This window comes from Pan troglodytes, chromosome 5, assembly GCF_028858775.2.
Source record: "Pan troglodytes isolate AG18354 chromosome 5, NHGRI_mPanTro3-v2.0_pri, whole genome shotgun sequence".
Lineage (NCBI taxonomy): Eukaryota > Metazoa > Chordata > Mammalia > Primates > Hominidae > Pan > Pan troglodytes.
The window spans coordinates 138,218,144-138,232,935 of NC_072403.2; the positions used below are offsets into that span (position 1 = coordinate 138,218,144).

At 35.8% G+C, this 14,792-nt stretch overlaps 1 protein-coding gene across 3 annotated transcripts in view; it reads left to right on the forward strand.

Annotated features, from left to right (window-relative positions):
* The first annotated feature begins 735 nt into the window (after positions 1 to 735).
* Positions 736 to 14,792, forward strand: part of CENPW (centromere protein W) — a 146,738-nt gene continuing 132,681 nt past the window's right edge. Inside the window, exons 1-3 of one of the 3 annotated variants that reach the window (XM_001166235.3) lie at positions 736 to 1,055; positions 6,867 to 6,980; positions 9,108 to 9,251. In XM_001166235.3, coding sequence (XP_001166235.1) covers positions 930 to 1,055; positions 6,867 to 6,980; positions 9,108 to 9,134 — 267 coding nt within the window. In that variant the 5' untranslated portion in view covers positions 736 to 929 and the 3' untranslated portion in view covers positions 9,135 to 9,251. Of the gene's footprint in view, positions 1,056 to 6,866; positions 6,985 to 9,107; positions 9,252 to 14,792 lie in introns of those variants that run through there. The other 2 variants (XR_010158192.1, XM_009451953.2) reach the window with 2 other exon arrangements.

Here is a 14,792-nt window from a genome sequence, read left to right on the forward strand (position 1 = left end):
CACAGCGGATCTCAAAGATTGGTCCGCAGACTAGCAAATGCCAATGTCCCTGACTTGTTAGAACTGCAAATTTTTGAGTATCTCCTAGATCTAGTGAATGAGAAACTGGGAGCTGGGCCCTGCAAACAGTAGTTTAACAAGTCCCCCAGGTGATTTTGATGCACATTAAGGTTTGATAACTATTAATACTTCTATAATAGCACAGATAATAGAGAAATTAACAGCTTGAAGAAATAACAAAAAGTTCAGTGAGTTAGCATGAAACTATACCTGAAAGTTATTGCAAGGTTAAGTGAGAGGAACCTTAAAATTAAAGGGAGCAGCATTTGTAAAGAAAAGCTAGAATCATGAAAAGACCTAAGATAAGATCAAATGAAATTACGTAGAAGTGTAAAATTCTTAACTGTTAGTATCTGAAAATCATGCATTCCTTGCTAGGAAGGCATGGCATTAGTGCTGTCGGAATCCTGATAAAACATCACAAACTTCTGTTCATTGGTATTAGGGACAGTATAGAGTGAGTGCTTGAAGAACTGCCTTGGCTTACCAATCTCTCTCTCCACAACTTCCAATCATCTCTAGGGAACCTAGCAGAAACACTTCCACAGAGCAAAAGTTATAATACAGAGAGTGATGAAAGGAGGACGCAGGCTCTTGATGACGTCAGGTATTCCCGGGACCCGCCCACCGTGGGCGTTTTCCACCTACAGGCAGGCGTCTCCGGGGGCGGGGCTTGCTCAGGGTTAACGTCACTACTGAGCGCCGGGCGCGTTCCGTTGGCGGCGGATTCGAACGTTCGGACCGCGGTTTTTCTGCCTGAAGAAGCGTCATACGGACCGGATTGTTTTCGCTGGCCCAGTGTCCCCGGAGCTTGTGTGCGATACAGAGAGCACCTCGGAAGCTGAGGCAGCTGGTACTTGACAGAGAGGATGGCGCTGTCGACCATAGTCTCCCAGAGGAAGCAGATAAAGCGGAAGGCTCCCCGTGGCTTTCTAAAGCGAGTCTTCAAGCGAAAGAAGCCTCAACTTCGTCTGGAGAAAAGTGGTGACTTACTGGTGAGATTCCATCCCTTCTCGGGCTGGGAATGGGGCACGGGAGAGGTAAGGGCAATAACCTTAAGCCTTTGTTTTTCCGCACCGAGCCAATTTATAGCTCTTTCAGGCCCATGTTTAAGGCAGTTCCAACAATGACAGGGAACGTATGCCCCACCCTGGCATGTCAGTTCATATTCCTGGCGCTCAGTTGTACCGGGCCGCGCCGAAAAGTAAATATCTGGATCTTTTTAAAGGGAGACTCTTAGTCACATGAGCTTAACATACAGTTACTGCTTACAGTTTTAAATATTGCTGTTTAGGAACACAGTCTGGCACCGTGATTAATGTACTTGCAAAGGGTATGAAAGAATCACCCTTTAAAAAATAGATTTTGGAATTCAGTCTGGGTCATTTTTATTTAGCTATTGTAAAAGGCATTGCTCACATGCCTTTTAAGGGCCTCCCGTCTTGCCTCCCTCCCTGTCTCCTCTTTCCTCCCTTGGCTCTCTCCGTCTCTCCTCTATTTACGCATTTAACCAAACATTGCCTTATTTCCTCTAGGTGAGGGTGCTTACTAAAGGACCCTGATGGGAAAGTTTATTTGTAGGAAGAGTCCTCTCAACTGTTAATTCATTTTGCTAGACAAGTAATAGAACACCTAGTCAGTTTTTAAGCTAGACTACTAAAGCCTGCTTATCTGACCCATAATACCTGAAGCATAATGTTCTCCTAATAAGAAGCCCCAATCAAACCACTGTATAATAATGTTTCTGTCTTGAAATAAATTCAGTTTGTGTGTTGAATACCTGGAACACATATTCCTCTGGCACAATGAACACTATTTCTCTAGGTTTAAACCACTGGAGGCATGTTCGGTAGCTTGTTCTTGGCTCTTTGAGTAAAGGAGCCATTATAAGTGGACACATAATTTCCAGGAGATCAAGGTACAGAATTGTGGATAATAAGAGCATACTGCATGAATCATCCTAGCTGTTCTTAAACGACATTGGTTTTTCTACCTCCTCTTTACTCTTTTGCTTCCTGGACTTCTCCACTGCCACCCCATCTGTTGCTTCCTTTTTGCTAAACTACTATAGAATTATCGCCCCTTTCCCCTTATTTGGTCTCTGAAGCCAAAACACAACAAAAACACATTTTCCCCCAGAAAAGTATTACTTCTATCTTCTGCCCTTATTTTTGTTACTTTCTTAAATCTTGTAAGAAGAGGCAATACAGGCTGTCTTGTGCCCCGACTCCAATTAAGTATCCCATGCTGGTGATAGAGGTGGCACAAATGAACGGAATTCAGATGAAATTCACTTGCAAAACATTTTTACGTAGTATATTATGGAGCTTTCACTGGGGCTTCTAAATGGAGGGAGAGGAAATGTACCTGATCAAAGATATCCAAGAGACCACTAGCTGGTGCAAATGGCTTAGTGGAAATTTCTCAAGTAGTCAGCATCCTCCCACATCTACCGCTTTCTTCCTCCAAAGAAGCCATGGACAGAGGGGCTCCATAGTGCTGTGGGATCCAGGTGGCATGGGAAAGTGGGTGAGTTGAAATTTCAAGCGGTTGCATTGATGGGGTATAGAATGTTCTTTTGGTCACTAGCTTTTCCCAGGTAGTGTGCTCGTCGTGTTTGGCTTTCATTAAACAGTTCGCCTTCACTGTCTTGAATGTGGCATGGATTACCCTGGTTTCTTTATAGCTTTCTGCTCACCTTTGACACTTCATATCTTACCCAGTTCAATGAGTTAGCAAAAAGTTCAATGAATTAGCATTAAACTACACCTGAAAGTTATTGCAAGGTTAAGTGAGAGGAACCTTAAAATTAAAGGGAGCAGCATTTGTAAAGAAAAGCTAGAATCATGAAAAGACCTAAGGTAAGATCAAATGAAATTATGTAGAAGTGTAATTCACTTGCATCCCACATCATCCACAAAGTTTTCTATAGTTAAGGCAGTTTGTTTTGATCTGTTCTTTTTTCTGAACTTGGACAGCAGTAAGAGTATACATCATACAGTTGAGCTATTGGGACTCTTAACACTGTTGTCTAGGAGTTTTCATATGCTGATGTCTCCTCGTGTGGTATGCAGCTTCTTGAGGAGAATGAATATCTGCTTTTCTGTCTCCCATTATCTTTAACACAGAATTAATCTACTTTTATGCTGCCTTTTGTACATGGTATTTCTTCTGCTTGAAGATGTCTTCACTCTACTTGGCAACCTACAATTTTTTCAAAATCCAGTTCAAATGTTACTTCAGTGACGCTTTCATTAATGTCCTTAGAAAGGATCAATCTTATCTTCTTCTCCATCATCTATTGTCACACATTTGCCTTTTTCTTTATGGGTTTGATTCTGCCACTAGCCTGGGAACTTGAATTTGGAAATTTTTGTATTCCTGGTGTTTTGCATAATAGCTTCAACATTCTGAGTCTACAATTAATTTTGGAAATGCATGACAACTATGTGGATTGATGTCATTTCTAGCATTTTATTTATAATTTCTTTGTGTTATTTTATTCTTCTTCACTGGCTTTTTGTTATTTTGTTTGTTTTATGCCTTATTTGATTGTTTAGCCCCAGGGATGGTACTAGGGAGAGAGTTAACATCTGTTAAATGTAAAGGAATGCTGTGCAAATATCTGGGTGCTTATAGTTCATGTAAAATTCAAAAGTGCTATGACAAAGGGAGGAGGAAGTCAGACTGGCCCAGTCTTTCTGTCAACTGAGACTGTCAAGAAGTATTTCTTTATAAATTTTCTTTTGATTTATTTTTCAAGCAAGCAGATTTTTAAAAGTAACTTATTGATGGAATAGCTTACCTTTTTCAAGTTAGAATGCCTAGCTAAATACCCTAAAACTAACTTTTGTTCTGACCATTTTAATATAAGCCTTAGTGCATTGGAGTAGTACCACCCAATTAACTGTTTTATGACATAGATATAGGTTGCTTGAAAAAATTTTTGTGAGATTTGAAAAAGTAATACTAATTTGTCTCAGTATCTGTATTGGGGTTTGCTAGAGGGACAGAACTAATAGGATAGATGTATATATGAAGTGGAGTTTATTAAGGAGTATTGACCCACACAGTCACAAGGTGAAGTCCCACAATAGGCCATCTGCAAGCTGAGGAGCAAGGAAGCCAGTCCCAGTCCCAGTCCCCAAACCTCAAAACTAGGGAAGCCGACAGTGCAGCCTTCAGTCTGTGGTCGAAGGCCCTAGGGCCACTGGCAAATTAGTGGTGTAAGTCTAAGAGTCCAAAAGCTGAAGAACTTGGAGTCTGATATTCAAAGGCAGGAAGCATCCAGCATGGGACAAAGATGAAGGCTGGAAGACTCAGCAAGTCAAGTACTTTCACGTTCTTCTGCCTGCTTTATTCTAGCCATGCTGGCAGCCGATTAGATGGTGCCCACCCAGATTGAGGGTGGGTCTGCCCAGTCCACTGACTCCAATATTATTTTCCTTTGGCAGCACCACCTACACACACGCCCAGGAACAATACTTTTCATCCTTCAGTCAAGTTGACACTCAGTACTAACCATCACAGTATCTGTGGCTCATGGCCACGAAGAGGAAAGGGTATTCCATCTAGGTTAATGAATTAAGTCTTAAGACAGTGTGGTTTAATTGGGTCTGATTTAAAAAAAATTGTTTTTTGCCTTATCTGGGGAGATGTAGTGGGGTCTTCATGCAATAATAATTATTAGCTGCCTACTATGTATTAAGCAATGTGTTAAGGGACACTGGGGATACAGTGTTGAAAAGACTAGGCATAATTCATATCCTTAGAGTACATTGAGGAAGACAGCTAAGTGAGAAATTACAGCATGATGTAGTCTATGCAGTGATAGAAAGTTCAGAGTGCTATGGATCAATATAACCTTACATATTGGGGAAGTTGGGCTTTTCAGAGAAGTCTATAAACAAGTAGGATGCCTAGAGGCAAGGTTGCATTTGAATTCTCAAAGAAATTCAAAAGGCCTAGTGTAGAACTGGAAGCTTAGAACAGTGAGAGGTGAAACTAGATTCCCAGTCAAGTGGGATTTAGTGTTAAGGAATTTGGAATTTATCCTGAGGGTATCTGGAAGCTATTTACCTTTAGAAGTAGAAAGAATAGATTAACAAATGAAATTGTGCCATATTATGGGGTGTTTTTGCTACCAAAATAAATGGGCTATCATTGAAAGTTTAAAAAATAATTGGCACAGTATAATGTAAATAATTGGAATTGGGATGCTTTACCTCAGAGTTCTTGTGAGAATCAACGAAGATAGTGCATCAAAAATGTACCAAAAGAATATCCACCTTTCATAGATTGTTCATCTTGTTTAAATTCCCAAACTTCTGTTTTCTCCACATATCACTAGAACATTATTAAACACCTATATAACAATCTATTAAAGATTTCTGCATTATATAAAGCATTAAAACACCACATTACTAGTTATTTAACATTTAGTGAACTGTGGGAGAGTGTGCAGTACACAAGATAGTGAATGTTAAGTATTGTGTATAAATTGTTCTTCTTACTGCAAAGATCACTTGCCACCATGTAAATAACAAAATAAATCATGGTAAAGACACTATCTAATTGGATCTAAGTTGGTAGTGCCCTCAGGTACCTGGCAGAAGCAAAGGATGGGGAAGATATGTGCAATAATATAAATAAGAGTACTACATATGATTCTTGAGTGGAGATTGAGATACGACTTTAGCTCACTTCACATTTTCTTCTGCTTGGATTACATGTACTTTAACTTTTTTCCAAGGAATGTTCTTGTAGATTAGGGCTTTGGTTGGTTTGGATGGTGATTTTGAGTAAAATACTTAACAAAGTGTTATTTTATATGACATATCAGAGCTTGTTTATACATATATGTAATCAGATAATGTTGATATATATATTATCTGAAGATGAGTACATATGTTTTGCTTATATGTAGAGCTTGTTTCTGTAAAAATGTACAAGAAGGTGTCAGCTATGGTTGACTGGGGGATGAGATGGGGAATATACTTATTTTTGATAGTTTACTACCCTTTTGTAAACTTTGTTGTTTTATATTCTTATTTTAAAATAATTGTAGACTCAAAAGGTGCAAAATTAGTACACAGTTTCCGTGTACCCTTTACCCAGCTTTCCACAATGCTGATATCTTACATAACTATATTTTTTAATAGACTTTAAAATTTTTCAGTCTGCTTATATTACCTATTTTAAATAATTTTTTAAAAAGAGGCTCGAAGATTATTAATAGTAAGTATGGTTATTTTATGATAGTTGTTGGATGACAAATAACTTGACCTTTGTACATACACTTTTCAATTTAGCAAACTTAAACAATTTCAACTATTAACATGTTTTTTAATAAATATTTCAAATTAAATATATCTGTTTAAAAATCTTTGACCTCAGATTGTAGAATAATAGCCTAAAATGTAGTTGTTGATATGTTTTGATTTAAAATTTTCTGGAAATTTTAAATTATGTTATAAATTTAAATCCATTTGGAATCAGAAGCAGGAATATTTGTTACTAAGCGAATCTTACATACGTTTTGATATGTAATGATGCTTTACAAAATGGCCTTTGGTCTAGCCTTGCATAGCTTGTTTTATGTATTGCAATGACGAAGTCTCTTTGCAGGGAATCTAAGATGGACTTATATTAGACTGAGTTCTATGTAATTTTAAATAGAAGAGTTAATTTACTTAATCACAATGGTAAATAGTACAATACATTTTGAGATAACTAATTTTTAAAAATATTATTTCAATGCATCAGTATTTGAGCTTAAAAATCCACTTGGATTTTCTGTTTTAAAGGTCCATCTGAACTGTTTACTGTTTGTTCATCGATTAGCAGAAGAGTCCAGGACAAACGCTTGTGCGAGTAAATGTAGAGTCATTAACAAGGAGCATGTACTGGCCGCAGCAAAGGTAAAATCCAAATTTCTTTTCTTGAGCAAGAATTAAACTTCAAAAATAACACTCGGTTCATCACCTCTCCCTGATTTGTATACCTTACTCAGCTTTGTTGATTGAGTCGATATTTGGCCTTTTATGAATTAATGATTTTAATTAAGGAGTTAGATTTCCTCCATATGTATATTATAATTTCCAATGGTAATATTAATGGCCACTGCTTTAGAGGAAACATTCATGTTCCTACAATCTGCTAATCTGTAGACTGAGAAGATATATCACCTTGAAATTTATCAAAACTTACTTTCTTCTTGATCTTTTAAAATTATCCTAATTACCTCATTGTATTAGTCCCTTTTCACACTGCTATAAATACCCAAGACTGGGTTATTTATAAAGGAAAGAGAACTCACTCACTATCAGGAGAACAGCATGGGGAAAACCGCCCCCATGATCTAATCACCTCCCTTCCTCCACATGGAGGGATTACAATGTGAGATGAGATTTGGGTGTGGACAGAAAGCCAAACCATATCACCAATTATTTGATTTCTTTTAACTTTGTTTTGGCAGAGGTTGCAGTGTGCCAAGATCGTACCATTGCACTCTAGCCTGGGCAACAAGTGCGAAACTCCGTCTCAAAAAAAGGAAAAAAAAATCTCTTATATAAGTAGAGATGATTGCTTTTTACTGTTATTTTTATATAATGTTAAGAAGATGTTGCCTACGGTGCGGTTTTCCAGATATGTTCCTGAAAATGTTATTTCCAGATGATGTTAATCAAGGCCCTACCTCAGATGCTTCTGTTGTCAAATAAGTGTAGATAACCTTGCATACTATACTTCCTTGATTAGTCACAGTATTATTGTAGAACTTGTTCCTGTAAGAATATGTAAGAAACTGGCAACCACAGTTGACTGGGGATGATAGAGGAGGGAAATTTATTTTTGACAGTCTACCTCTTTGTAGACGTTTTTGTTTTAGATTTATTTTGAAATAAGAAGGTACAAAAAATAGTTTAGAGTTCCCATGTACCCTGTATCCAGTTTCTCATAATTCTAATGTCTTAAATAACTATAGTTATGTAAAGTTATGAAAGGCTATGAGAGAAATATAGCAATAAGGAAACTTGTTGAACTCCATTTAGTATTTTGTAAGTTTGAGTACATAATATACTCAGTGTTTTGTAAATTCATTTGAGTATTCAAACTTTCTTTTGAAGTACCCATGATAATTATCTTGTAGGACAGAGAAGTACTAGTCTAGATACAGATTTATTTGATGGTCTTGTGGAAGCCTAGAAATGTGCATGTCTTGGCATTTTCTAGGGGCTTTAAATTATCTTGCAATTATAAACATTCCAACAAATTTCTACACTATTAAAGTCAATGTAAATATTTTTCTGTGGGAAAAACAAGGCTTAAGATATTGAAGAATATACACGTATTTTTTACATTTAGGATTTTTATTAATAAACTGTAGGTTTATTTACTTAAAATAGTAGATAAGTTTTTTTTTAAAAAAAGAGATATTCTGACTAATACTGTCAGTCTTTTTACAACTAAAAATCTCCTTTTTAAATTTGTGCCACAGACTATTATTTTGAAAATAATCTACTTAACAGGTTGTTCAGCATAAGATGACCAGTTTTAGTCTCAAATGATTATAATTCCAGTCCAACTATAAGAAATTTAATGTTGCAGCGGATTTGTCCTAGTTTATAGTTGTGAAAGGTCTGATTTATAATAGACTTTTCGAGTCTAATATAGACTCAAGAATATTGTTTAACTCTTTAATTGGTATTGTTTAACTCCTAATTTAGATAACTAAATTGTCTAAAAATTTCAAATTCGAAACCATTAATCTGGACACTTTTGGTTTACAATAGAAGAAATTAACATCTAGAGGTAACTAATAAAGCCAGGTTTTTAGAATCTAGGCATGTTTCATATTCATTGAGATAAGACTGTTTTTAGAGAAATCTAAGACTATAAGACAAAAGATTCCCTAATCACCTTCCAAATTGGGTTTTATAAATTCAGTCTTGCATATTATGCACCCAGGACTATTTAACTTTTTGTTAAGGAATGATGTTTTATTTTTCATAGATATAATATGAATCTTATTTTTTTCCCTCTTACAGGTAATTCTAAAGAAGAGCAGAGGTTAGAAGTCAAAGAACATATTCTTGAAAGTTATGATGCATTCTTTTGGGTGGTAACAGATCATAAAGACATTTTTTTACACATCAATTAATATGGGATTATTAAATATTGGCTATAAGTGATGTGTGTGTTTGTATTTTTTTTCTGGCATGAAATATCTCAAGTAAATGCATAGGACTATTTAACTCTTTTATGGGAATTACTATTATTTTTATTTTAAATGTCCTCTAGTTCAGTTTGCTTTTGTTTTGTTGCTGCTGCAAATATTTTATGTATCAAAAATGAAATCTTAACTATATTAAATACTTTGAAAATGTACTTCTTAGAATTAAGTTTATATATATTTAGATTTAGCCACAGTTAACTATGGAATTTAATCTCTGAAGAAAGGCAAATGCAGTCAAATCTAGGTGCACTTTCAATATTTTAACTTTTAATGTCTTTGCAAAGCAATGCAATCTACTTTTACATTATGCCAGTAGTAATGTTATAATTTCTCAGCTGGACAATTATAAACATCAGGTAGGTTTTTCAAAACCTATCTCCCTCCCAAAACCAAAATAATAGAAATTTGGAGCAAATGACTTATTTTCTTCAAGTCTCATGGATTTAATAGATAATTTTTCCCCCTAAATAAGATAATTTAGAAGTTTATTATGTATCATCAAATAGTTGTTACTTGTAACTTTTTATTTAGAAATAATTATAGATTTCAACATGTAGTTGCAAAGATAGTACAGAGAAGTCCCATGTACAGTACACCCAGTTCCCCCAATGGTTACATCTTACATAACTATAGTATAATATCAAAACCAGGAATTTCATATAGGTACAGTGTACATGTGGTTCTGTTGCCATTTTATGGTGTAGGTTTGTTTAACCATTACTGTAATTAGAAATGTTTCATTACCAAAAAAGTCTCTTTGTGCTATCCTTTTACAATTAGACCTTGTTTAAAATGTGTCCTACCCTAGCACCATTCCTAAACCCTGGCAACCATGAACTATTCTCCGCCTAAAGTCTATACTTTTGTCATTTTGAGAATGTCATATGGATGGAATCGTACAAGAGGTAACCTTTGGGCATTGGATTTTTTTCACTCAGTATATTGTCCTTGAGATCCATTTAAGTTGTTACATGTATCAGTAGTTTGTTCCGTTTTATTACTGAGTAGTATTCTGTAGTATGGAATTACCACAGTTTGTATAACTATTCACTTAAATTGAGGGGCATTTTGGTTACTTACAGTTTTGGTTATTACAAATAAAATCGCTGTGAAGGGTAATCTGCAGGATTTTATATGGACATAAATTTTAATTTCCTTGGGAATTTTATTCTGAGTTCATGGTAAGTATAGGCCTAATTTTTATTTATTTTTTTTAAAAGACTGAATCTTGCTGTGTCACTTAATCTGGAGTGCAGTGGTGTGATCATAGCTCATTGCAGCCTCAAACTCCTGGGCTAAAGTTATCCTCCTTCTTTAGCCTCCTGAGTAGCCTCCTTCTTGCACCTGGGATCACAGGTGCAAGCTGCTGTGTTCAGTTGGCTCAGGTTTAATTTTTTAAAAAGAAATGGCCAAATGATTTTCCAGGGTGGCTGTACCATTTTACATTTCCATTAGCAGTGTATGGGAAATCCACTTTCTTAATATTCTCACAAATATCTGGTAATGTTACTATTTTTTAGTTTAGCTGTTCTGGCAAGAATATGCAGCATTGTGGTTTTAATTTACATTTTCCTGATGGCTAATGTCTTAGTTTAGGCTGGTATAATGAAATACCATGCACTGGATAGTTTATAGATAACATAAATTTTTTTCTCACAGTTTTGATGGGCGGAAGGTCTGAGATCATGGTGCCAGCACGGTCAGGTTCTGGTGAGGGTCCTCTTCTGAGTTGCAGACTGCTAACTTCTCATTCTGTCCTCACATGGAGGAAAGAAGGCCAGAGAGCTCTCTGCCTCCTTTTAAAGGACATTAATCTCATTTATGACGACTTTATTCTCATGACCTAATTACCTCCCAAAGGTCGTTCCTCCTAATACCATCACACCGGTGATTAGATTTCAACGTAAGAATTTTGGGGGACACAAACATTTAGTCCATAATAGCTGATGATGAACATATTTTCGTATGCTTATTTGCCATCTGTATATTGACTTATACATTTTTATACTTTAATGACATCTAAGGGAAAGAATACCTGTGTGGTCAGTCTTGAACAGAAAGCCTCATGGATTCATAGTTCAGCATAATATAGTAATACATATATGTTTCCAAATTAGTAATTTTTTAAAGCATTAATGTGAAAAAATTTAAATCTTATTTGTAATGTAAGTATACATGTTTAACATAAAATTATATTCTGAACAAAAATAGTTATAAATAAATAGGACTTCTCAAGAGAATGTAAATTTGAAAAAAAAACAACTAGAATATGTAGTTAATGCTGAATAGTTCTTTAAATGTAATTAATATCAAAATGTTATTTTTCCTTCAAGAGCTGGACTAGGGAATTTTGGTTTTAAGACAGAACTAATGTGCTCAGAGGTAATGTCTTTTTTTTTTAATGATGTTTTCCCCATATTTTCTATCTCTTATATAGTGATAGTTAATCCCACCGCCTTGTCCCTGAAACAGGCAAGGTGGAGGAGAGAGAAAGAGAGAGTGTGAGTGTGTGTGTGTGTGTGTGTGTGTGTGTATGTAAGTGGAGTAGGATGAGGGAAGTTGCTAGAGTCAGTAGAAGTAGGTGATATTATCTGTGTGATACCACACAGCCAAAAGCCTCCTTTTGGGTGACTTTTGTGATACCTGTGTGATACCCAAAAGCCTCCTTTTGGGAGGCTTTCTTGTAGATAGGAATTTTGCTGTTTTGGTAAAAAATTATAACTCCAGCATTTTCATGTTGGGGAGTTAGAGACTGAACTAAACCAAAGTCAAAATGAGGATAGTAATAGTGATATGATAAATGTATTGGCTTGTTTTCTGTGTCGTCTGGGGTGTTTATATGCTACATACTTCCCTACCTGAGTTAGAAAAGAAAGAGAATCTAGAATGTGGAGTTTTTAGAGGCGGGGGAAGATGTGTTTATTAGATTAACTGCATTTTTTTCTGGATGTTGAAGAGAGTCAGTGAGACCTTGAACAATTAATTTAACTGGAGCCTTAGTTTCCCCATGTGTACATTTAGTAACTACTGTTTTTGGCCACATATTTTCCTTTTTGGGAAAATCAGGATGACTTCAGTTTTGGCTTCATGGTTATGGGTGGTCTATATCTCAACTGTGGGTTTCATTTTTTTTTTTTTTTTCTTTAAAATCCTCAACCTCATTTTAGGTCTCGATTGATGAACATGAGATGGGTATGAGACCTTAAGATGGATATTTAGTTCTTCTTCCTCAGTATTTTAATCTTGACAATCAATATAGCACCTTGTGGCTGTAGGTAAGTTTAATAACAATATACTCCCTAGGTCAGTGGTTTTCAAGCTTTACTAAGCTTCAGAATCACCTGGAAGATTTGTTAAACTAAAGATTGCTCATGGGGATTCTGATTCTATTTAGGTGGGAGCTGAGAATCTGTATTTCTAGCAGGTAGCCAGGTGATGCTAGTGTTGCCATCCAGGGGCCATGCTTCCGAGAACAACTGTTCTAGATCACAGGTTGGCAATATTTTTGTAAATAAAGCTTTATTGGAACACAGGCACACATGTGCTGCTTATCTGTGGCTGTTTTCGTACTACAACTTAGGGTAGTGTTGAGTTGTTGCAGCAAATACTGTGTGTCCTGCAAGCCAAGTTACTTAGTATCTGACCCTTTACAGAAGAAGTTTGCTGATCCCTGTGTTAGATAATTCTTGCCCTAACCTCTGTATTTTGCTTTTACTTGAGTTGCCAAAATGGCAAAAGAGGGATTGATACTCTAGAGGCTTTTTATTTATATTAGCTACACTGAAGTATGACACTTCTGATTGAATTTAGTGAGGGATAGAGTTTTGAGATACTCCAGTTATCACCAGTAAAACAACTATTTACATTGTTTTCTTGAGATATTATCATCTCTAATCCATGTTGCTTGTATTTCCTTTTTGAAGGAATCTACCTTACTGAGACTTGGCATTTCCTGTTTCCAACTAGCTATAAGAGTTTTGTTTGGTTAGCATTTGTATGATATATATCTTCCATCATGATGCTTATAAACATCCTACATTCTTTAAAGTGTGTCTCATAATCAGTGTATATTTGGGTTTTGTGTTTTCATCTTTTTTTTTTTTTTTTTTTTTTTTTTTTTTTTTGAGATGGAGTCTCGCTCTGTCGCCCAGGCTGGAGTGCAGTGGCGCGATCTCGGCTCACTGCAAGCTCCGCCTCCCGGGTTCACGCCATTCTCCTGCCTCAGCCTCCCGAGTAGCTGGGACTACAGGCGCCCGCTACCACGCCCGGCTAATTTTTGTATTTTTAGTAGAGACGGGGTTTCACCGTGTTAGCCAGGATGGTCTCGATCTCCTGACCTCGTGATCCGCCCGCCTCGGCCTCCCAAAGTGCTGGGATTACAGGCGTGAGCCACCGCGCCCGGCCTTGTGTTTTCATCTTATCTGGTAGTCTTAGTAATTGGAATTTGCAGTCCCTTTACATTTAATGTAATTACTGCTACATTTGGTTTCTATTATACATTTTACAATTTGCTGGTGTGTGTGACCCAGCACCTTTTTCTTTCTGCTTTTATTTTCTTTTGAATTAACTTTTATGATTCATTTTATTCTTTATTACTCTAGTTATACATTCTTATACTAGGAATTATAACATGCATCATTGACTTGTTATATCCTCTATCAATCTGCTATTTATATAAACTTTTACTAAAGATTATAATCTGCACTGTTGACTATTTCTAGAACCTTAGAAGGCTTTAATGCCATTTACTTGCCTTTTGATTATTTTAATTTTACATTTGTTAAACCAACCATATAGACACAAATGTAGTATTACTAGTATGACTTGGTACTGTCACTACTAAGTGAATATTTATATTATCACATTTACCATTTTCTTTGCTGATCATTTCTTTAACAATTTTATATTTCCCTATGGGATCTATTTTTTTTTTTTTTTTTTAACAACCTGAAGAACTCTCTTTACTATTTTCCTGTAGTAACTGTTTCTTGGTAGTACATTTCCTGTTTTCTTTTTTTTCTGATAGAATATTTCACTTTAAACTTGAAAGATATTTTCATCAGATAGGAAAGTCTAGATTGCCTATTATAGCAAATAATGTTAAAATGTCATTTTATGTCTTCAGGCTTCTCTCATATTTTTAGAAGTTAGGCTTATAGAGGGTAATATGTCTTTTTAAAAAAAATCTGTTGCTAAAGGTTTTTCTTTCTGGTTTTCAGCAATCTTGCTATGATTCATTTTGCTAGGATTTGTCTTTTTTGTTGTTGTTTCCCTTTTTATTCTGCTTGGGGTTCCTGCCTGAACTTTCTGATACCATAAGATGGTGTTTTTCTTCAGTTTGGGAGATTCTTGGCCATTCTCTTTTCATGTATTGCTTCTGCCCCATTTTCTCTCTCCTGTTCGAGATTCTAATTATGTATTATTCTTAGATGTTTGATTATGTCACACATTATCTCTTACACTCTTCCATTTTTCCCATTGAATTTTTTCTCTGTCT